Here is a 22,274-nt window from a genome sequence, read left to right on the forward strand (position 1 = left end):
AACAAAGAAGCCCACCACTTATCTCTCAGTGGCTGGGAGGTAGGCTTATAGTCTGGGCATGCAAAAGACAAAGAACAAGGAAACAGGGTATGGCCAATCCAAGTGTACATGTCCTTATGTGGCAAACGCCGAAATGAAGAAGGGGGAAGGGTCCTAAGAGATTCCTAAAGGGCTTAATGCTGATCAGCAGCAAGGGAAGGGGCAAAGGGTCCTAGGACACTTAATGCTGATGTGACAATAATAAAGAAGGGAAGGGGGAAACGGAAACTTACTTTCCCACAAGAACCCTTACTAGATTTTAGGATATAGTCTGAGAAGTTTTCACCTTCCCACTCCTTTTCTTTCTCTCTCCTCCCCCCACAATTGTCCCCCAAATGGCCTTTTCCTGCCCCATCTTCTAAAATTATAAGCAAAGCAAAAGGGACCCAAAAGATAGGGAAAAAATTTCTTTTATAAAAGTCATTTTCGGGTTCTGACTTTTGCTTTGTCTGTATGAAATAGGGGTGAAGATTAAGAATTCTACTTCATTTCAGAGGTGGTGGTAGGAATTGACTTAAGAACCCTGACCTTCTCTACACCCTCACATGTCACTAATTATCTCAGTAGTGTCATAGAATTCTCAAAATGAAATCTATATTAACTTAATTTTAAACAAATTTTTGGTAATTCTTTGTTAGAAGGGATGGGTCTCCGGGAAGCAAGGAAGGAAACAAACATATTAAGTGCCTGCTGCGTGTCAGACACTGTGCTAGGAAACTCATTTGACCAGGTAGATACTATTATCCCCATTTTGCAGATGAGGAAACTGAAGTAGTAGAGGTTAAGTGACTTGCCCAGGATCACACAACTTGAAACTGTCTGAGATTGGATTTAAACTTAGGTATTCCTGACTCCAGGCTCAGCACTCTAGCTACTGTACCATATAGCTGAGAGGGGGAAGAGGTGAGATACAGGAGGAAAGCAAGGTCATATAAAAACAGAATATGACAATATCATAGAGGCTGATTTTCGATATCTTCAATTTTACAAAACCAAAGGAATTGAACTATGGTATCATAGCTTCTAGGTCGCCCAGTGGCTAGAGCACTAGGCCTGGAGTTAGGAAGACCTAAGTTCAAATGTGGCCTCAGAAATGTACTAGCTGTGTGACCCTGAGCAAGTCACATAACCTCTGTTTGCCTCAATCTCCTGGAGAAAGAAATGGCAAACCACTCCAAGTATCTTTGCCCAGAAAACTCCATGGACAGAATTAGTGTGCTATGATGTACAGGGTTCATGAAGAGTCAGATGCGGCTGAACAAATTATAGCTTCCAGAAGGTGCAGAATGGCTGTTTTTATTATGATGGAATATATCCTTTTCCAGACAAATGACAACACTGTTAACTAGGTCAGACTGACTTCTGAGGCTCTCATTGGTATTAATGCTAGACAAGTATCAGTCAGAGCGGAGAAACCAGAAGAAAACATTTCATTTCAGCTGGCACTCTGCTCGGTGTAAACACAGAGACAGGACAAGGTATTTGTGTACAGTTTTTGGAGGAGTTCCAAAAATTCCACCTCCTGCAACCTGAATATTTTCCCCAGGTCTTCCCCTCATGCCTGAATTATAGCTGCTATTCATTTAACATTTATTTGTCGATCACATCAATTTTCTGTGAGATGCCGAGAGAAATTTCTTAAGGTATATTGTTCAGTTATTTCAGTCGAGTCCGATTCTTCATGACCCCATTTGGGGTTTCCTTGGCAAAGATACTGGAGTAGTTTGACATTTCCTCCTCCAGCTCAGTTTACAGATCAGGATACTGAGGCAAACAGGGTTAAGGGATTTGCCCAGGGTCACACAAGTTACTGAGTGTCTGAGATCAGATTTGAACTCAGGGAGAGGAGTCTTCCTGACTCTAGGCCCAGTGCTCTGTCTACTGCACCACCTAGCTGCCCCTAAAGTAGATTAGAAGTGTGCAAATCAGAATCACAGAATCCCTTAGTTGGAAGGGACTTGGAGCAGTTTGAAACCTTGGCTCTTCTCACTCCCTCTCCTCCTTTATCCAATCAGTTGGGAAGTCCTTTTGAGTCTAACTGCAGAGTTTCTCGTCCATCACCCTTCTGTGTACTCAGCCCACCACCCTTGTTTGGGGTTTTATCACCTCCTGTCTGCATTATTACATAGTTTCTTCAGTGGCCTCGCTTCCCCCAGACTCCCTCCCATCCAGTCCAAACTCCTCAAAGCTGCTAAATTAATATTCCTTAAGCACAAATCTGACCATGTCATTGCCCTGCTCAAAAGCTGTAGTCCCCAGTTGCCTCTTGGATCACACACAAATTCCTTTGTCAGGCATTTAAAGCTCTTTGAAATCTGGCTCCAGCCTGCCTTCCCAGGCTTACTGTACATTGCTGTCCTGTTACTCTGCATTACTGCCAGGCTGGCCTACATTCTTTCCCCAACATAACACTATTGCATTTCTCATCCCCATTCCAGGTAGACCTGCATGCCTAGTGTACATTCCCTGCAGAGAGAATTACCTGGAGAATTACTATCTCCTTTCAAGGCTCACCCGGAGTGCCACCTTCAAATAAGGGCTGCCCATTCTAACCACTCCATTTGCCAGTGCCATTCCCCTACCAAATTACTTTGCACTGAATGTATCTGTTTGTGTATTGCTTCTGCCCAGGAGACTATAAGGTCCTTGAGGGCAGGGACTTTCACTTGTTCCTCTCTCCTAGTGGCCTAGCAGGTATTAAGCTAGTGTTGAAATGGATTCTGAAATCCACCTTCTTGAGTATCCTCAAGCGACTGCCTCTCTTTTCCTTGGATGCCTCTGGTGATGAGAACCTTAGGAGGGCCCTTAACAGCCAGTTTACAGATGGAGGCAATGAAGCTCATAGAGGTTGTAACTTGTTCAGTATCACATGGTTCCAAGGTTAATCTTTTCTACTTATAATCTTTCCATCATTTCACGTCATGTCCCACAGAGCTGTTATATTTTTGTGTGCATGTGTATGATAATAGCAGGCATTTTCTGAGAGATGCCATCCCATCTCGGCTTACTGTGTTTGGGAAATTTCTCTTTTTTCAGCCTTTGGAGCCTGGGGCCTTGGTTTGAAATCCTGATTCTGCCAGTTGCTACTTGTGTGACCTTGGACAAGTCCATTTCATCTTCCTAGGGTTCACTTCCTCCATTTGTAAAATTAGAGAGTTGGACCAAATAGTTTTCAAGGTCCCTACCAGCCCTAGCATCATAATCTAAAAGAACCCCAAAAGCCACATTTGTATTTCCTTATTTTTTCATAGGTTACTGATTTTTTTATTTTGATCCTGTTAGGCACAAAGGCAGATGGGTTCTCTCCTGCCTCACCTTTCCTTTGCCTTCCAGTTGCCTACGGGGGTAATGGAAGCTGTGTGCCTATCTATGGATTGCAAAGGTGAAGACTTCATTAGTCCCTGGGCTCCAGCCCACAACCTTTCTGCCCCAGCATTTGCTGCCCTAGCACCCAAGCCTTCTTGATCTCCCCTGACAGAGTGTTAATCTCTTCCTGGCAGAAGACACTTTGCTTGCAGTGCTGGTGTGCCCAGAAGTAGGAGTTTGTCATAAAGGGAGAGAGGCTCTGTTGATGTCATTGGAAACCTTAACTGCTTTTCACTTACTGGAGGTAGTCATTGTGGCCCCAGGCACTGTCAGCGTGGGAACCTGGGAATGTGGGAACTTGGAGGCAGGAAACAAGACAGGTTTAATGAGGATTTGGATTGTGACTTTGTAACGTCTGTCATTTGATAGCACTTGGGGGAAAGCATTGATGTGCTTGGTTTGGCAAGAATTTAGTGGCCAAGCTATTTCCTCAGGGTCACTAAGAACTTCTTCCTATCTTATTTAGGGCTGAAAGTTACTGACCTGGCTTTTTGGGAAGGGAAGGGGATGCAGGTGAGTCAGTCTCTCCTTTCTGACCCTCTGGTTTACCTATATTAGGATTTGGCCATCTGGGCAACTGATATGCTAAAGATCTGGATGGGCTGTCTATCCTCAATATGTGTTTAGCTAGGTGTTGAGATTTTGATATAGAGGGGAATGTTCTAGCTCTTCTTTCATTATTAAGGCCCATAGATTTAGAGATGAAAGGAATTTTAGTATTTAATCTAACTCCCTTATTTTAAAGATGAGGAAACAGGCAAACTTAAGCTTAAATATTTTGCTTGAGGTCATGCAAGAAATAAGTGACAGAGTTTGGATTTGGGTTCAGATCTCTGCATCTTACAATCTCCACTATCCCACAACAGAGAATTATTTTCAGGAACATTTTCTTCCCAAGTGGTGGTATGATAAAACATTCCATCTTCCTAGGGGAGTGGGGTGGGAAGAGAGTATTTTGAGTAGCTCTAAACCAGTGTGGTAGTATAGAGCTGTGGTAGCAAATAGAAACCAATCCCTTTAGAAAACCACAAATTAACATTATCTATGTGGAATTGTATTTTAATTTATTTTATTAAAGATTTCCCAGTTCTATCTTTTTTAAAGAAAGAATTATTTTTGTCATCATCAATCTCAGCTTATTTTCAGCTTTATCATTTGTGATATTCTTAGCAAACTGCTCTCTTCTTGTATTTATCCTGTTACCTGCCTTTTCTTCCATATTCTGTGCGTGTCCAATTACATCTTAATGTGGCTTGGGTTGCCCTCAGAGTTTCTGGGGAGGTTGCAAGTTTTATACCAATCGTTTAAATTTATCATTTCAAAAGCTATTTCCTCCCAGAATATTAGGGTTAGGAGGAACTTCTGTCTATAATCTCCCTAACAGATTCTCATTGAGCCTCTACTTGAACATTTCCTGTGATGGGGAGCTCATTACTGTGTCAGCCTCAGTTTCCTTATCTGTAAAATGCAAGTAATCTTGTGCTACCTACTTTCCAGTATTGTGGTGGGGGAAATGCTTTGTAGGTTGTAAAACTGTATATAAAGGTAATGTGCTAATTCTATTGGTAGCTTGCTATGGTTGTTAGCTCTCTATAAAACTGGACTGAAATCTGCCTCTGCTAAACTTCTGTCTCTTGATTCTGGCTTTGTACATAACAGTCTTCCAACTATTTAATTTGAAGACAGTCATCCCCATGTTGTCTCTTCACTTGGCTAAACATCCTCATATGAATTGAACCCAAAACTCCTCTAACTGGCTTTTTGTTGTTCCTGTTATAGCTTTGTGTAGATACCCATCATCATCCTGGTCATGGCCTCCTTTCCTCTGTTGCTGTCATGCTTATTAAAGGACAAGACATTATTTTACATGTGATAAAACCCCCCACCTTCTGCTCTGGAGTTACCTCCCTTTTTTTTTTACTCATTACTCAGATATTTAAATAGACCTATGATCTCGTGGATTTGGGAGTTTCTCTCCAGTGATGCAAATCTCAAACCATCAATGCCTGCCCATTCTGTTGACTCTTGTCCATGTTTTCTCAAAAGCTTGGCAACCCAAAGTGCTGGGATTCCTCCGCCAACATTTCATGACAATGTGAGGCCGTAAGTGGAGATCTCTGGTCATCTACCTACAATCCTTTACCTTTGTCACATGACTACCCCCCTCTTTTCTTCCTGTTCTTCTGAGTTCCTTATTGATTATATGTTGCAGCCTACTAATGTCCACCATATATTTATCTTTGGTTCTTCAAATGCAGTGGTGTTCACATCTGGCTGTCACACTAGTAAAATGTTAGTACTGAAAAGATGGCCCTTCTGTTTCATGGGAAGTTTGGGGTCAGTTTTCCCAAAGAAGTACAGCATGTCCTTTTCTTCCTTTTTAACTCTGGGTCCGGCGCACTGGCCATATATGTTGTCTGTCCCAGGCAGATACTGCTGTTTGTCCTTTGCTTTCAAAGAGGACCAATGACATCATGGGGTGATGTCTTGGCTTCTGTGTGAATTGGTTTTTAGTGAGGCAGAGATGCACAGAGTTGTCTGCCTCACTCTTTCTTCCAGAGTCCTCAGAGTCCAACGGCAGGACAAAATTCAAGACAACTGTTGATGGCCCCCTTTGATATCTGACCAATCTCTAAGTGCTCAGCAGTGGCTGTTTCAGTTGCCTTCATGGCTGTTGGAACAAATTATTCTCATCCACCTGTTCTGCTGAGGGAAGTTTTTACATGCTCGGGATAGACATCCCTCTGATTCACAGACAGCCTATCAGTTACCCTCACCCTGGTTTATCCCATCTACCAAGACCGTTTTATGGGGGTGTGGCTGCTATGTATCCTACTGCTTCTTGGAGCCATAGGTGAGAGTTGGGTGAAGGTGGACACCAAAGGTGTATCAACAGCCCTAAAAGGGCTCAGTAGGCCCTCATAATGAGCAGAGGTGCTAGTTCTTCCTGAACACCCCATACAAACCCAGATACATACACAGACACAGACACAGACACAGACACAGACGCACAGACACACAGACACACAGACACACAGACACACACACACACACACACACACTTGGACAAAGCCTCTAACATATGCCTCCAAATGCATACTTTAATGGGAGCAATAGGTATTTTTCAGACACTAGGTCTTTCCTCTGTGGATGGAGAGGCCAGACTCCTTTGAGTGGTCATAGCTCTCTTCTAAGAAGCTCCCCGGCATCATTGGGCTTAATGAGAACAGCACAATGTCATCTGCAAACAGAAGCATCCAGAGGACTTCACTGTCCAGAGAAAATCCTTCTTTAACCTGGACTCTGTGTAAGTTCTCGGTCACAGTGCAGAAGCCTTTTATGATTATGTCGCTAGTTTAGGCCTCACCTGATGTTCATTCTCAGAGTATCACTGAATGGCGTTATTTTTGATGTCACATCTGTCAAGGACTGCTAGGTGATCTTGAGGTGTGGGTGAGAGATTGCTTGCTATAAAAGAGCTTTCTGGTAGTGTTCTTATTCCCCCGAGTCAAATGCTTTTTCATAATCCACAAACAATAAACTCAGTGGGATTTTATGTTTTTGATATTATAATTATAATAGTGATTACATAGTGCCTACCATATGCCAGAGACTGTATCTTTAAGAGCTTTATAAATACTATCTCATTTCATCCTCACAAGAACCCTGGGAAAAAGGCACATTTTATAGATGAAGAAGAAATTAAGACAAATTGGTTAAGTGACTTTCCCAAGGTCACCTGTTATCTACACTTGGATTTGAACTCAGATCTTCTTGACTCCATATCCAGTACTTTATCCACTGCACCACCTAGCTGCCTCTACAGTAATTTATTGTCAGACGGTAAAGACATAGTCCTTGGTTGAACATTGCTCACAAAAACCTGCTTATTCTCTGCTAAAACCCTTATTGAGGATGCCCTAAATTGGTTTATAAATTACTTTCTTAAAGATTTTATAAAGAGGAGAAAGAAGACATATAGGTCTGTGGTTACTGATGTTCTCTCTGTTAACCATGAATTATTTACTCAGATTTTGTTCATTATATTTCTGTTAATACAGCTTAAGATTACTAGCTTATTTTTTAAGCAACCACACTGGACTTAGGGGTCATATTAAGTTTATTACCAGCTAAATACCTAAGGTTTTTTTTTCTACTCGAACAGTAGTTGCCTTTTTGTACCCAAATGCTAGAGACTGCCCTCTGATGAGTATCCCCCATATATACCTTGTTTCTACATAATTATTTCCATGTTCTCCCCCATTAGACTGTGAGCTCCTTGTGGTCCTTTTGCCTTCCTTTGAATCCCAATCAACCTGGTACATGGTAGATGTTTAATAAATATTTATTGACTGACGTCCCCATTCTGAAATTAGATAAATTATTTATCCCAATTAAATTTCATCTTTTCATTCTGGGCACATTGCCTTCAATTACATCAGTAATAGCATGATCAAGGTGCAAGCAGTGTGGTTAAAAGACTAGAAATATTTATTAGTGTTACCTATGATTGGATTTTTCTTATTTTAAAAATGTTTTATTGAGGCATTATTTTTAATATCATTGTAATTTCCCAGTGACTTCTAGCTCCTCTAATAGATTCCACCATTATAACAAATAAATACAATCATGAAGCAAGACAGAAGAACACACTGGCGATGTGTGGAAAATGTCTGCATCATTCTGTACTTATCCTCCACCTCCCCTCTGCCTTCAGCACTCTGAAGCCAAAGGTTAAATACTCTGCTGATCAGAGTTTTGAATGAAATCTTTCAGGGTTTTCCTTTACCTTTGTGTGATCATCATGTCTGTTATTCTTCTCATTCTTCTTATTTCACTTTTAGTACTTGTAAGTCTCCCCAAGCTCCTACGATTTGTCATTTCATAATATATCACAATGTTATGGTCATTTATTAACTGATGGATATCTTCTTTCCTTCCATTTTTTCCTAATACAAAAATGCTACTATAAATATTTTATATATATTTATATACATTATATATATATGTGTGTGTACACAAATTTATACAACTTTTTCTTCTTTGGTTTTCTTGGAGTAGATAAGTAGATAGCCAGCTAGATAGGTACAGAGGTAGACAGATGAGAGATAGATAATGGAAAAAAACACTGATTCTTCTTTTACTATATTCCAGGTATGTCTAGTAGTGGTACTGCTGGATTCAAAGTTGTATATAGTTTAATCACTTTTTTGGTGCAATTCTAAATTGTTTGCCAGAATAGTTGGACCAGTTTTAAGCTCCAGCAATAGTACTTTAATGTGCTTTTCTTTTTGTAGTTTCTCTAACACTTTCCATTTTCATGTTTTGTAATCTTTGCCATCTTGATGGTACAGGGTAAAATATCAGCATTGTTTGATTTATAGTTCTTTTATTAAAAGTATTTCAGAACATTCTTTCATATGGTTATTAATAACTTGTATATTTCATTTTTTTTGTTCATGCATATCCTTTGACAGCTTCTTTTTTGGGAAATGGCACTTGTTCTTATGGTTATCAGAACTTTATCAGAAATAGTTCTTACAAAGACTTTTCCCCAATTAACTCTCTCCTAATTTTAGCTGCATTGATTTTGTTTCTGCAAAACTCCAATTTTATGTAGTTAAAACTGTTCATATTATCTTCCCAAATCATCTCTATCATCTGCTTTACTTAAGTCTATCCTTTAACTACAATTTATAGGATACCTTCTTCCATTATCTTCTCATATTTTTTGTGACCTTTTGTATTTGAATCACATATCCATTTATAACTTCTTATGGTAATTTCTCTCAAACATTTGCAGTTGTCCCCGAAGCTTTTGTTCAATAGTAATTGGTGGTCCTGGACTTATCAAACACAACATTTGATTTGGTTTTGGATCTTACTATTGGTTCATTCATCAAATTTCTTTTTCTTTCTTTTTTTTTCCAATGTAAAGTAGTGTTGATTATTCTTTGACATAGATTGAGATCTGGTAATGTTAGGGCCCCTTCATTCCCACTTTTTTCATTATTTATTTTGAGATTCTTGATCTTTTGTTGCTCTATCTAGTTCTATAAAGTAAGCACTTGGTATTTTGATTGGTTTAGGACTAAATGTACTAGTTAGTTTAGACGGTGATATCCCTTTTATGCTATCCTGGCCCAACCATGAACAAGGATTGGATTTATTTTCATTATGCCCTTCTGTGGAACCTGACCCAAGACTATTTTTTGTTAGTTATTTCTAGTTGAGTCACATTCATATAAAACAACTTTGGCTATTCATGTTAATTGAATGGATTGCTTAAATCTTTTAAGGAGCCTTAAGCACTTGAATTTTTTGGCTAAATGTATTATTTAGTCAAGCATATAGTGTTGGATGTCGGAAATAAGGGGTAGGATGGGGAGGGATAAATGTCCCTACTAACTGTTTTTAGCTTTGGGCATTAACAAGATTTTCACAAGCTCTTCTCTTACTTTGTCTGCAGTTATCTGGCTGATCAGTGCTGGAATGGCGGCTTTATCTACCTAATCATGCTACGCCGCATTAAGCGAAAGGCTCCTCTCCCTCCTAATGGCAACAACAGCAATAGCTGTGAACCCAAAGCAACTCCTACCTCAGAGCCCAGCAGCCGTCTGGTGCAGAATGGGAAAAGAACAAGGAAGTTTGGAGTCATCTCCAGGTCATCCATCAGCAAGGATGGTGGGGAGCGCAGGAACAGTCAAGACTCTGAGCTAGAGAATGGACATTATACCCTCATGGAGATGGGTGGTCCATGTCTAGAGACTCTGGACATGGGTGACAGGACAGATGACCAAGGGCCAAACACAGAGGTTCCTCTAGTCACAGGCCATTATCGACCTTGCTTGTCTGAAGGGAAGTCTGATTTCAAGCCAAGTGACCATCTGGCACAGGTAAGATTTGATTTTACCTTAGAATGGTGGAGGTGATGGACAACATAAATCTATGTATACCAGAGACAGCATGGTAGAGGGGATGGAGAGCTGACCCTAGAGTTATGAAAACCAGCATCGAAGGCCTGCCTCTGACACATATTGGCTGTGTGATCCTGGACAAGTTCCCTGCCCTCTCAGCGTCCCAGGCAACTCTTAAGGCTGTCAAGTTGTAGAATATTGGGAGATCTGCCTTGAAAGAGAGAGTTTCCTCTCTGGCAGTTCCCAAACCAATGATATCACAGGCCTAATTTGACTTTCCTCTACATGAATGAAAAATGATGAGGAGATGTCAACACCCAGGTCTTGCTTAGGATGATTGGCCAAAGAGTGCTTGCTGTCCTAGCTGGGTTTTTGTTGTTGAGGTTTGGTAATATATATATTTTTCTTGCTTTGAATCTATTATGTCATTGGTGTTGAGGATTCATTAGTGTAGGGAGCAGGTTGGGGGAAAACGCCTCCTACCAATTTAGACTAGCAACTCTTCAGCAGCTTTTAGTCTTAGAGGCAACGAAGAGGTTGATTGACTTGTAAAAGGTCATAGAGACAGGATGTGTCAGAAGCAGCATCTGCATCCAGATCTTCAGGACTCAAGATGGCTCTCCTATTCTCTATGCCTTGCTGTCTTTCAGTAATCTATTAATGATGCTGTTACAGAATGACCTTGATGGGGGGCTGGGTCATGTGGGGATGCCTCTATATACTACTCTTAAGTTTGTTCCAAAGTTGTGAAGTCAAGCACTGAGCTCAAACATAGGTACGATGGCCTTTGCATTTTCTGGCCAGCAGATGAACTTGTTCAGACAAACGATCAGAGAATGCAGAAAAGTCATGTGCTGTGTGTTGTGTTTGCCAGAGGAATGGTTTGTATCATTCTATCATACTTTAAAAGAAAGAAAGAAATCCCTACTTATTGCTTCTCAAGTGATACTGAGTGGAAAATCAGAATGATTGTGACTCCACTGTGAGTTTCATGGGACCCAGATAAAGGATTGGAGTTCTGATGTGGCCATATCATCATTCATCAGTGGCTGTCACCAAAGGAATCGTCACCACAAAGCCATGAATTTCTGGTGGCAGTTCAGAAGACGATAGAAGAAACATCAAAACAGAACTGTCTTATCTGGTAGAGCACAGCCAAGCTCTAGGGACATAAACATCTGTTTTTGTTTTCAAGAGAGTTCAAAACCAGGAACATTTAAATGGCATCATGTAGTTCATGCTGCTAAATTCCAGCAAAGTTAAACATGGAATTGTATATACAATTATAATACTAACATAAATTTCTAGCATTTATATAGCACTATAAGGTTTACAAACACTACCTTGCAACAAGGCTGGTAGGTAGATGCTGTCATTATCTCCATTTTACAGATGGGGGAAACCGAGGCAGACAGAAATTGAGTTACTCAGGGTCACATAACTGGTAAATGACTGAGGGTGGATTTGAACTTAGGCCCTCTTGCCTCCAGATCTGGTGCTGTATCTACTGTTTCACCTAACTGCCAGTATATGAATTAGATCAGGTCTGGCATTATGCATAGGGAGGACCGAGGGCTACCTAACTGATGTGATTATAGAGGGCCTCTGCAGAGTTTTCTCATCCCCTAAATACTTCCCTGAAATTCCACCATTTAAGATTGAAATTTTTTTGGTTAAAAAACATAATATGCACACATGCATGTGTTTACATGCATATATTTTCCTTTAAATTCTTGTATTTATGGATAGAGCACTGGCCCTAGAGTCAGGAGGACCTGAATTCAAATCCAACTTCAGATACTTATTAGCTGTATGACCCCAAGCAAGTCACTTAATCCTGATTGCATCCCCCTTCTCCCAATAAATAAATAAATAGCTTCTTATATTTATTTGGAATTTTGCTTATATAATATGTAGCCTCTTCAGGGGTCTTTTTTTTTCCATGCAAAAATTCCTGGAAAGGAAGTGGCCTTACCTGGTAAGGCCTTAATTTTGGAGTTTGAATGGGGCTTTTGAAGTTATTTTCCTACCAGAGGGAAAAAGTGCCCCAAGGAAAGGATATGTGGGGAAAGGGAAGGGTGGAGAAACAATCTGAGAACAGGGAGACAATTTTTGCAACTTTATAGCTTTGCCTGGGGCCGTGTGTCCAGTGGTTGACATGACCAGTGGCTGTACTGAATTCAGTAGATTCGCAATGGAACCACCCAAATGACAGTGTTCTCTCTTTCTGATCTCTAAATAATTGTATTTTTTAGATAGTGCTTTGCTTTGTACACTATGGACAACCCAGTAGGTGTTTGGAGAATGAATAAATTAATGAGAAGATGGAATAAATGTTATATTTCAGACTTACTGCCAACAGGCAAAAGAGATGGGTCAGTGACAAGCAAAGAGATATTGTTTCAGATTTCACCTCATTTGAAATATGAAGTGAATGACTTCGATGTCCCATTTAACAATCCATTGAAGTGGGAAGAGGGAGAGAAAAGAATAAGAAAAAATTGGGCAAAGGGAAGGAAAGCCAGTGTGGAATAAATAAGTTGAGGTCTTTTTGTCTCATTCAATCCTCTGGAAGGTTAAAGCCTTTTTTTTTTTTTTTTTACAGCCGACTGAAATAGATTTTGATTTGAACCAATGTAGAGCCCTTAGGGGGGAAAAAGAGCATTTGGTACAAGATATTTTAGAAAGAGATTATCTTTCCTTTCTCTCCAGCTGAAGTTAGTGACTAAGTTTCCTGAGAGTACACAGGGCCAAATTGGGAATATAGGATCGTAGATTTACACTTAGAAAGGACCTTAAAGGATGTTTAATCAATGTCCCCCTCATTTTGTAGAGAAGGAAACTGAGGCCTTGATATAGTCAATTAAATGATTTGCCCAAGATCACAAATGTAAGGGGATATGCTTTGATTTCAAACCCTCAGGACTCTACTTTGAGCATTCCTCTGTGGTGCTGCACAGTGTTTTCATGTCTTCAGGTGTTTTTAATGTAAAGAGGAATGCAACACCCCTGGAACAAAATGGAATCAACCATGGGTTGCTCTGGAATGTCGCGTATACCAAAGCTGATTCTCTCTCCTTGTCAAAGCAAATGACCCGGAGGGTTCGTAATAACACACAAGTAGCCCCACCTCACCATATCACTTTTTACAATTTCCTCTTTGAAAATCACACTCCTGACTCATTGTAGGATCATAGATTGGAATCTCGAAGTGAACTCTGAGACCACATAGGCCAAACTCCTCATTTTATAGATGAGGACACAAAGGCCCAGCAAGGTGAACAGAATCACCAAAGTTAGTAAACCTCAGAAGTGGGATTTGAGCGTAGGTCTTCAGATCTCAAGGGGAAGCTAGATAGTGCAATAGATAGAGTGCCTGACCTGGAGACAGAAGACCAGTCTTCTTTCTTGAGTTCAAATCTGGCCTCAAATACTTACTGGTTGTATGGCCTTGAGCAAGTCAATTTAACTCTTTTTACCTCAGTTTCCTCATATGTAAAATGAGCTGATGAAGGAAATGGCAAACCACTGGAGTGGTATCTTTACAAAGAAAACCCCATATGGTGTCACGAAGAGTCAGAGATGATTGAAAAAGAAATGAGCAGCAACAACGAAAACTTCCTGATTGCAGGGCCAGTGTGTTCGTTCTTCTACGCCATGCTGCTTTATTAAGACAGTAAACTGTCAGTGAAGCATACAAAGGTGGTGGCCTGTGAATATAGAAAGAAGCATATATTGTCAGACCTGAGCAACATGTAGTTATAGTTGTGTATAGTATAGGCATGGCATGGCATGACATGGCATGGTATCAGATCGCTTGTCTCCTCAGTAGGGGGTAAGGAGGTAGCGACTTTAGAACTCAAAACTCAACATGTCATTTAAAAAATTGTTTTTACATGTAATTAGAAAAAAAATAAACAAGCCATCCTAACTACCACCACTGCCACCAAAAAAAATTCCCATGTATAGGAAAGGACATAATCATCATTCGATTTTTTTTTTTTAATTCTGAATGACCAGTCGAAATTCATGGTGGGGCAACATTGGGGGTTGTTGGGAAGATGGGAACAGGTGGATGTCGCTCCTAAGCACCGTCGGGATGATCTTGGTCTTGGTTCCTGTAAATGGAATCTGTAGTTTTGGCTCATGCTACAGAACCACTAAGAACATTTTCGTGGTGGGTCATAGGGTCTTAACAAACTTGAGGTAAGCCCAGGCTTCTCTCCTCAAGTGGGCTCCTGTCATTCCTTCCTTTGCCGATTGGCAATGAATTGTGAGACTATATTGTTGATCTACAGCTTCTTCCAACCATCCACTGTACCTCCTAAAAACTGGGCAGTCCTGAGGAGCAGCCCTTTGGAAAGCCTCCAGCAGAAAGAAACTCACAAACCAAGAGTGAGTGAGATCCCATTTTTACAGAATGGGTTGAGAGCAAGGTCAAGCTGTAAAAATGGATTTTCCAGAAAAACAGAAATTGGCAGTTTACCCTAAGAATTTCCTTTGGGAAAAACTTCCATTCTGTTTGAATAATGGGAGAAAAAAACATGCCAGTGTTCTTCCTTTTCCTCTTTATTAATGAATTAAATTTTACAAAAACTCAACAAAAGGCTCATAACCATCACTCCTATCTTTCTTCATCCATCAATTATTTTTATTCTGTAAACCAGTACTCTTAGTAAGACAGTGCTGATATACAAAAACACATCTTTCACCCTCTAGTTTTTATGAACATTATATTCTTTTCTGCTGGAACTATGGTGAGCCCATATAATTTTCAAATGAGCAGTGTGTCTATTTATGTAAGATGGATATATACATAGTATAAAGACAAAATTTTAAAAAACACAAGAAACTTAAGAGCCCTCTTCCCAAATTTGAGAATACCTGTAGAAGTACTCAGACACATACATATATGGATGTGTACATGGATTTTGAACTCTCCATTATCCGGTAATACAGATGAGTTCAGAATACTTTTCTAAGTGAAGGGAGTGTAATATCTTTGCATTTGGATTGTTTCATGTTTTGTGTTTTACCCCTGTAACCAGCATAGTACCTGGCATAGAGGAGTTACCTAATCAATGCTGGTTGATTGATTTGATTGCTCACCTTAAGCAAGAGCTCTTTGTGAAGCCTCTATATGTGCATGTGTAAGTTTGTATATGTGTGTGTACATATGTGCACGTGTAGTATGCTTATATGTATATATGTGTTGGCGTGATCTTGGTCTGTGGTTTCTGTAAATGAAGTCTGTACTTTTGGCTCATGCTATAGACCCACCATACATACATACGTACATACATACATACACACACATACACACTTTGTATATCTAAACATACAAAATATCAGCCATGGAAGATGGATAAAAAGCTTCCCCTGGGCAGTGAGCCAGACCAGCCTCTTTTCTAGTCCTGTGTCTGGAAACAAGGTCACTAGGACTCTAGGCAATGGGAGGAGAGTATGAGGAAGGAGAAGATCATTTCTGAGCCATATTTCCAAGACCTTCCCAGTTATAAATTCTGACCTCATGCAACCTCAGGGAACAGACCATAAGGCAGTTGACTCTTGTGCCCATGGAGTTACTGGCAACACTTTTGAGGGAGTATGTGCGGTAGTGTCTCTACATAGCATGGTCACTCATAGAACCTTGCTTGCTTGTTCTTAAGAGTGTTTCAGGGACTGTGGCTGATAAAGGAGAATTTTCTCATTTTTATCAGTGCTTTCAGTTTTGTCAAAGCTCTTTGACTTCCATCATTTCAGCTCATGTTAACAATAACATCCAGCCTATGGATTGTACTTATGACGTGCCACTTCTCTTTTTACCCAGTGTCAGCTTTGGGACCATTTCCTCTTTTCCCTCTCTTAGATGGCATAGGTCTCAAATTTCCTGGAGGGTTTCATGTTGATAGCAGGTTTTATCAGGAGAGGAAGTTGAACTTACTGGCTCTCCTCCAGTTTTTCATGCCGGTCCTGTCCCCATCATTACCATGGACATTTGAGAGGCATCTCTACCTACAAATGTCTGGGAGTATATTTATGTATTTATATACATGTCCATGCATATCAATGTAGTCTTCCCACTAGAAACAACCTTTCCTTGTGCCTCTTCCTTAAGTAGGCCATAAGGGTCCTCATGAATGTTGTCCTGGATTTTAATCTCTTTCCCAGTTCTCCATCTTTGGTTAATGTGTAGGAATAAAGAGCTAGGTCTGTGCAGCTGCAGCCCCACATTTTGGGTGGAGACCCACTTGAGAAGAAACACTGAATCCGGAGCTGGGGCTGAGCACCAGCACAGCAGCACCTTTGCTTAGGGTCAAGGGCAATTTACAATGTGGCCTTCAGCAAGAGATTTGAAATATGTCAGCTAGCTTTGTGAGAAGTAGCTGCCACAACCAGGTTACTCTGTGCCTGAGGACCTGTGATTTTGTTAGTGTGAGAGCTCTCCATCCACTAAGGTGGCAGAATTTGTGGACTTAGAAGATAGTCCCTGATTATTACCATGTTAGATTATCTACCATGTTAGAAAAATCATTTGGCCTGTGGTTCGCCCACCCTAGGGATGAGCCTCTTTGGGCTTTGCCCAGTCCTTTAGGCTAGTCTTTGGGTGACAAATGTCCAGGTCATCACCATGTTTCTATTGGAAGCCTGTCCAGCTTGATAGTACCTGCAAGGAATTATACTCCACAGGGATAGCCTTTGAGAATGGCATAAATATTTCTACTTAACCTAGGGCTTGTTTCATGTTTCACAGGACATTTGTTCAGAACCTTCTGAATGTTGTAGATCATCTGGGTGGTTTTTCCAAAGAGAGGGGGAGAATAAGCATTTATATACTGCCTACTATGAGCTGGGCACTGTGCTAAGTGCTTTACAAATATTATCTCATTGGATCCTCACAAAAGTCCCGAGAGACAGGCTCTATTATTACCTGTTTATTAAAGATGAGAAAACAGAGGCAAACAGTTAAGTGACTTGCCCAGGGTCGCACAGCTAAGTATCTGAGGCTAGATTTGAACTTAGGTCTTCCTGGCTCCAGACCCAGCACTCTGTTCGTTGTGCTACCGGTCTGTCTCCGAAGAGGGTACACATCAGGTTCAGTCAGCCTGAATCAGGAAATCAGAGTAGAACGTTATTGGAAAGACAATTGGCTTTGTGGCCAGAAGATCTAGGTTCAAATCTTATCTCTGATGATTACCTCTATGATCTTGGACAAGTCAGTTAGCCTCTCTCGGCCTCATTTATTTTTTTAATCTGTAAAATGACAGATTGGACTAGGTGGCTTTTAGCTCTAAATTTTCACTAAAATCCCATGATCCTATGACTGAATGACCTTTGAGATCCTTCCAGCTCCAGATCTATGACAGTATGAGCTCTACACAGAGACTGACCAGTCGTCTTACGTAGCAGTCACACAACTATCCCAACTGTAGGAGGAAGGGAAGGAAATGACCATCAAAACCTACGGTGGCAACTCCAGAACACCATTTGGAGAATTGCAACCTGAGGGTCCGACCTGTTGGAAAGTTCAAGAAGAATAAGGAGTTGTCATGTCAGTGGAGATGGTAGGAGGAGGCTGTGAAGAATTGAGGCCAGGTCAGAGATGGTGTGGTGTCTTGGGAAGTAGACTGGAATTGGGAAGTAGAGCTCCCTGATTCAAATATCTGTTCTCATAATCTGCCTGTCTTTGGGGAAGTCACTTCACTTCATTTTCCTCATCGGTAAAATGAGCACATGAGATTAGATAATCTCTGACTTGCCTTCCGGGCCAAGAGTCTTGTGATCCTAGGAATGAAAACTGAGAATGAGTCCGACTGTCAGGAAAATCAAAACCAGTGGGGCGCAGAGCTTTCTGTTACATGATAAATTGGCCATTCTGAGCTACCTCTAGCTCTCTAGCATAGCTTTCTCTTATGTTTTCACTTGCCAACCATCCCCTCTCCCTTCAGGAGCTGTAAGAGATGGGCTGAGGGGGGCCCAGCCCTTGACCCTCCTGCCCCACATTCCTTTCATCTGCTCAGGTCTCACTAACATACTTTTTCTGAGTCTACAATTCTCAGGCTCATCAGACATCTAGTTTCTCTACTCTTGACCAGCAGTAATTCTTTAAATGAGGATATACCTTTTTTCTCAAATGTTGAGATCATCAAGGTTGGAAGAGGGATGATTCTAAATTTTTTTCATTTCCTTCGGTCTTCCTTTCCTCATCTGTAAAATGAAAGGGTTGAACTAACTCTCATGTTCCTTTCTACTCTACTCCCTGAGTAGGAAACTGAAAATACTGCTCTTAGCAACGTCTCTTTCTCTGCTGGCAAATCAGTGCAATGTGTGTTAGGGCTCCAGAGGTGGTATATCAGAACAAACAGTATGGAGACCCACCTTTGAGGTGCTGACTTCCTGACAGGCCAGTCCTGCTCCTGGAACCTCTTTGGCCTCACCACGTCTCTGATGCTGCCCTTGATCACCTTCCTTTGAGTTACTCAGCCATGGTTACAATTGCAAGTTCAAATTCTTTGGTGAACTTGAAGACAGGTGGGAGGGGGGAGGTGAAGTTGGGGAAAGAATGACATACATCATTGGACAGGAGGTGGAAGGAAGGTGTAGATTTCATCTGTGTTGCCTTAGAAGACAGCTCTCGGGCCAGTGGATTGAAGTTAGAGTGAGGCAGATCTTGGTTCATTATAAAAAGGAACTGTTAAAAAATTAGAAATGTTCCTAAATAGATTGAGCTTCCTTGTTAGATACTGAGCTCTCTGTCAGGGGAAGTGTTCCAGCAGAAGCCAGATTCTTGACAGGAACACTTTAGAAGGGATTTCTGTGTTGAGGCTGGAATAGGTTCGGTTTGTTTTTGTCAGACATTAATTATTACTTCTCACTCACCCCCATCTATTCTGCAGGCCAGGGACACCAGCCTCCTTGCTGTTGAGACATTTCATCTTCCTACTCTAGGCATTTCACTGACTATCACTCATCAATGGAATTCCTTCCCATCTGCCTCCTGACCTTGCTGACTTCCTTCAAGTTCCAGCTAAAAATCACACATTTCTACCAGAAGCCTTTCCTGATCCCCCTTAGTTTGGCTGCCTTCCCCGCCTTTGATTATTTCCACTGTATCCTTACCCACCTTAGCTGTGCATTCTTGCTATAGCTGTCTGATCCACTTGACTGTGAGCTCCTTGAAACCAGAGACAGTCTTGTTGCCTTTCTTTTATCCCCAGTCTTAGTTCAGTGCCTGGCACGTGGTAGGGACTTAATTAATGTCTGTTGACTTGACTTGGAAAATTCCAGAATTCTACGATTCCCAAAAGGGCAAAAACTGCAGCTTGTTAACATTTGCATGTGTCCTTCGTTGCTGAATTTCATTCCTTGCCTACAAGCTCCCAGTCCCTATGGGAAAAAGAAGCACCATTTTAGTATTGAATTTTTCAAGTAATGTGGGGGAAGTTTTATGACCCGACATGGTAGGAAAACCAGAAGTTAGGACTCCCTAATGTGATCATTGTTGTTAGAGTCATGCATCTATGAGGGCAGAACCTAGGTCTTGTCACTCCTCATGTTTGTTTAGTGTAACACACTGCCTCCTCCGAATCCCCAAATCACAGGATTTCAGAGATACTCAGACTTTTTGAAATTGTGCTATTGTCATATTTTTGAGTATAGCCCTTCCCTTCATTGGGGTGTGATTATAAATGTTTAACAGTAAGCTCTGGGGAAGGGGTGGGGCAGGAGGAAGGCAGGAAGTACACACAACATATTTAAATTTAATCTGCATCATTAACATTTTTCTCCTTCAGGTTCTTGAGTCTAGACAACTGATACAATAATAATTCAAGTTTTAATTTGATAGCGTTTGCCACTTTCCGAGGTGTAAATACATTGTAAATTTAATGAGCAGACCTAGTATGCTGGTTCAAACTGGCTCCAGTACACCCGTGGCATTTGCTAAGTGGCAATTTATTTTTAAAAACTGAATCTAAAGGGACTCTAGTTTGGAGAATCGGTGATCTAAGGTCATGATAAAAACATTATACATAACGGTAGAAATAGAGAGAAAGAGTCATCATAGTATAGTGGAAGGAACACTGACTTTGAAGACCTTGGTTCAAATTCTGTCTTTGCTCCTTCCTAGCTGTGTGACTTTAGGCAAGTCATCCCTTCTTAGGCCTAAATGAGGGGTTGGATTTTGATGATTTCTGAGATCCTTGTGAGCCCTGACGGTATGATATATAATCTCCTGATCTGCTCTAACCCGTATCTGAACAAGGGCCCCTTCCAGACCATCCTCAGCAAACAGTCAGCCAAGCTCTGCTTGAAGATCTTTGCCCAGCTCCATGTCCAGCAGATATAATTGTTAGGAAATTCTTCCTTATATCAAACCTAAATTTGAGTCCGCAGCTTCTTTCTGCTACTCTTGACTTTATCTTCTGTGGCTAAGCTGATGTCAAATTTCTCTTCTGTATGACTATCCTTGAAACACTTGAAGTTAGCTATTGTGCCCTATGGGGGGTCTTCTCTTCTTCAGTCTCAGCATCCCCTACTTGTTCAGCTGTCCTCAAAGTGGGAGATTGCCAAGCCTCTTCTTTGTTGGTTACCGTCCTCTGGACAATCTCTACCTCACCCATGTTCTTCATAAAATATGGCCCCTAGAAGTGGGCACAAGTGTAATCTAAGCCGGGCTATGAGCAGCAGGGCTCTGACTTCCTTAATTCTATGCTTTTCAATGAGAGGCTATATCAGAATCAAAATAGATTGACATGGTGTATCTGTTCTCAAAAAAAATTTTTTAATGGAATGAACCTTCCATCATCCCAATAATTTTGAATTTTACATTGCTTAAAATTTGAGGAGGGTGGTGTTAGATTGAGCTATTGATTAATTCAATATGCTGTGAAAATGGATTTTATCTTTAGGATTCTCTTCCCAGTCAAACATGCTTTTCAGTGTGCAAGATTTGCACAGAGGATATACATTACCTAAGGGAATGAGAGAGGCAGCCTATGGTGAAGAAAACACTGAATCAGGAGTCATGAGACCTGAGTTCTAGTCCTAGCTCTGACACCACCTAGCTTTGTTACTTTGACTTTGATGGGCCCTAGATACCTTCTCTGTAAAACGAATCGGTTTAGCCTAGATAACCTCCAAGGATGCTTCCTTCTCATTCTGTTCTGTTATTATTTAGTTTTTCTTCCTTCTGCACTGATCGCATAATCAGAAGGGAAAAATAACCAGTCATTAGGAAAAGTCTGCTTTTGGGAAGTAGGAGTGCATGCTGCTAGTCTTTAGTCTACTTTGTTCTCACGTTTATATAAGACATAACACTTCTGTTGTAAATCCCTTTTTTCAATCAGAGCAGAAGATGAGTCATTCTGGATGAAATGGAGGACTGTTCTGACAGGTTGTTTTAAAGTATCGTCAATGTTTCAGCAAACAAACATTTTCCCTCTACTCAGTGTAGAGAATCATTTCCAAGTCTGCCCTGCAGGTGGATGTTGAGAAGAAGTGGGCACTGCAGCAACAGAAAACAGAAGTTTATGTTATCCAGTCCATCCTTGGCAGGGCTCTGCTTTTTTTAAAGCAATCGGGGTTAAGTGACTTGCTCAAGGTCACACGGCCAGTTATTTCTGGGTGGGATTCGATCCCCAGGTCATCCCGACACTGGAGCCGGTGCTCTTACTCGCTGAGCCACCTGGCCGCCCCTAAGCAATCGGGGTTAAGTAACTTGCTCAAGGTTACACGGCCAGGTGTTTCTGGGTGTGGTGCTAAGTGTCTGAGCCTGGATTTGATCCCCAGGTCATCCCGACACTGGGGCTGGTGCTCTTACTCACTGTGCTACCTGGCCGCCCCTGGGCGTGGGTTTCTACCGAGAAGACTGATGGAGATTTTCTTGCCCTATGAGCCAGTGCAAAAGAAAGAGTAGCTATCAGATCTATCTGTCTGGATGTGGCCTGTTAT

The 22,274-nt window shown here is 41.1% G+C and overlaps 1 protein-coding gene and 1 long non-coding RNA gene across 6 annotated transcripts in view; both read left to right on the top strand.

The window, feature by feature from the left end:
- LOC138172841 (uncharacterized) overlaps window positions 1-22,274 on the top strand; it is a 578,919-nt gene that overhangs the window by 341,760 nt on the left and 214,885 nt on the right. The gene's annotated exons all lie outside the window — the stretch shown is intronic.
- The window catches only part of LOC138172796 (PDZ domain-containing protein 2-like), a 494,585-nt gene that overhangs the window by 310,474 nt on the left and 161,837 nt on the right, over window positions 1-22,274 (top strand). For all 5 annotated transcript variants that reach the window (XM_069102680.1, XM_069102689.1, XM_069102671.1 and 2 more), the window contains one exon: window positions 9,875-10,301. In XM_069102680.1, coding sequence (XP_068958781.1) covers window positions 9,875-10,301 — 427 coding nt within the window. The remainder of the gene's footprint in view (window positions 1-9,874; window positions 10,302-22,274) is intronic.

Source organism: Petaurus breviceps, unplaced genomic scaffold (assembly GCF_028583685.1).
Source record: "Petaurus breviceps papuanus isolate PSGF00001 unplaced genomic scaffold, PetGlider_PUasm1.0 129, whole genome shotgun sequence".
Taxonomy (NCBI): domain Eukaryota; kingdom Metazoa; phylum Chordata; class Mammalia; order Diprotodontia; family Petauridae; genus Petaurus; species Petaurus breviceps.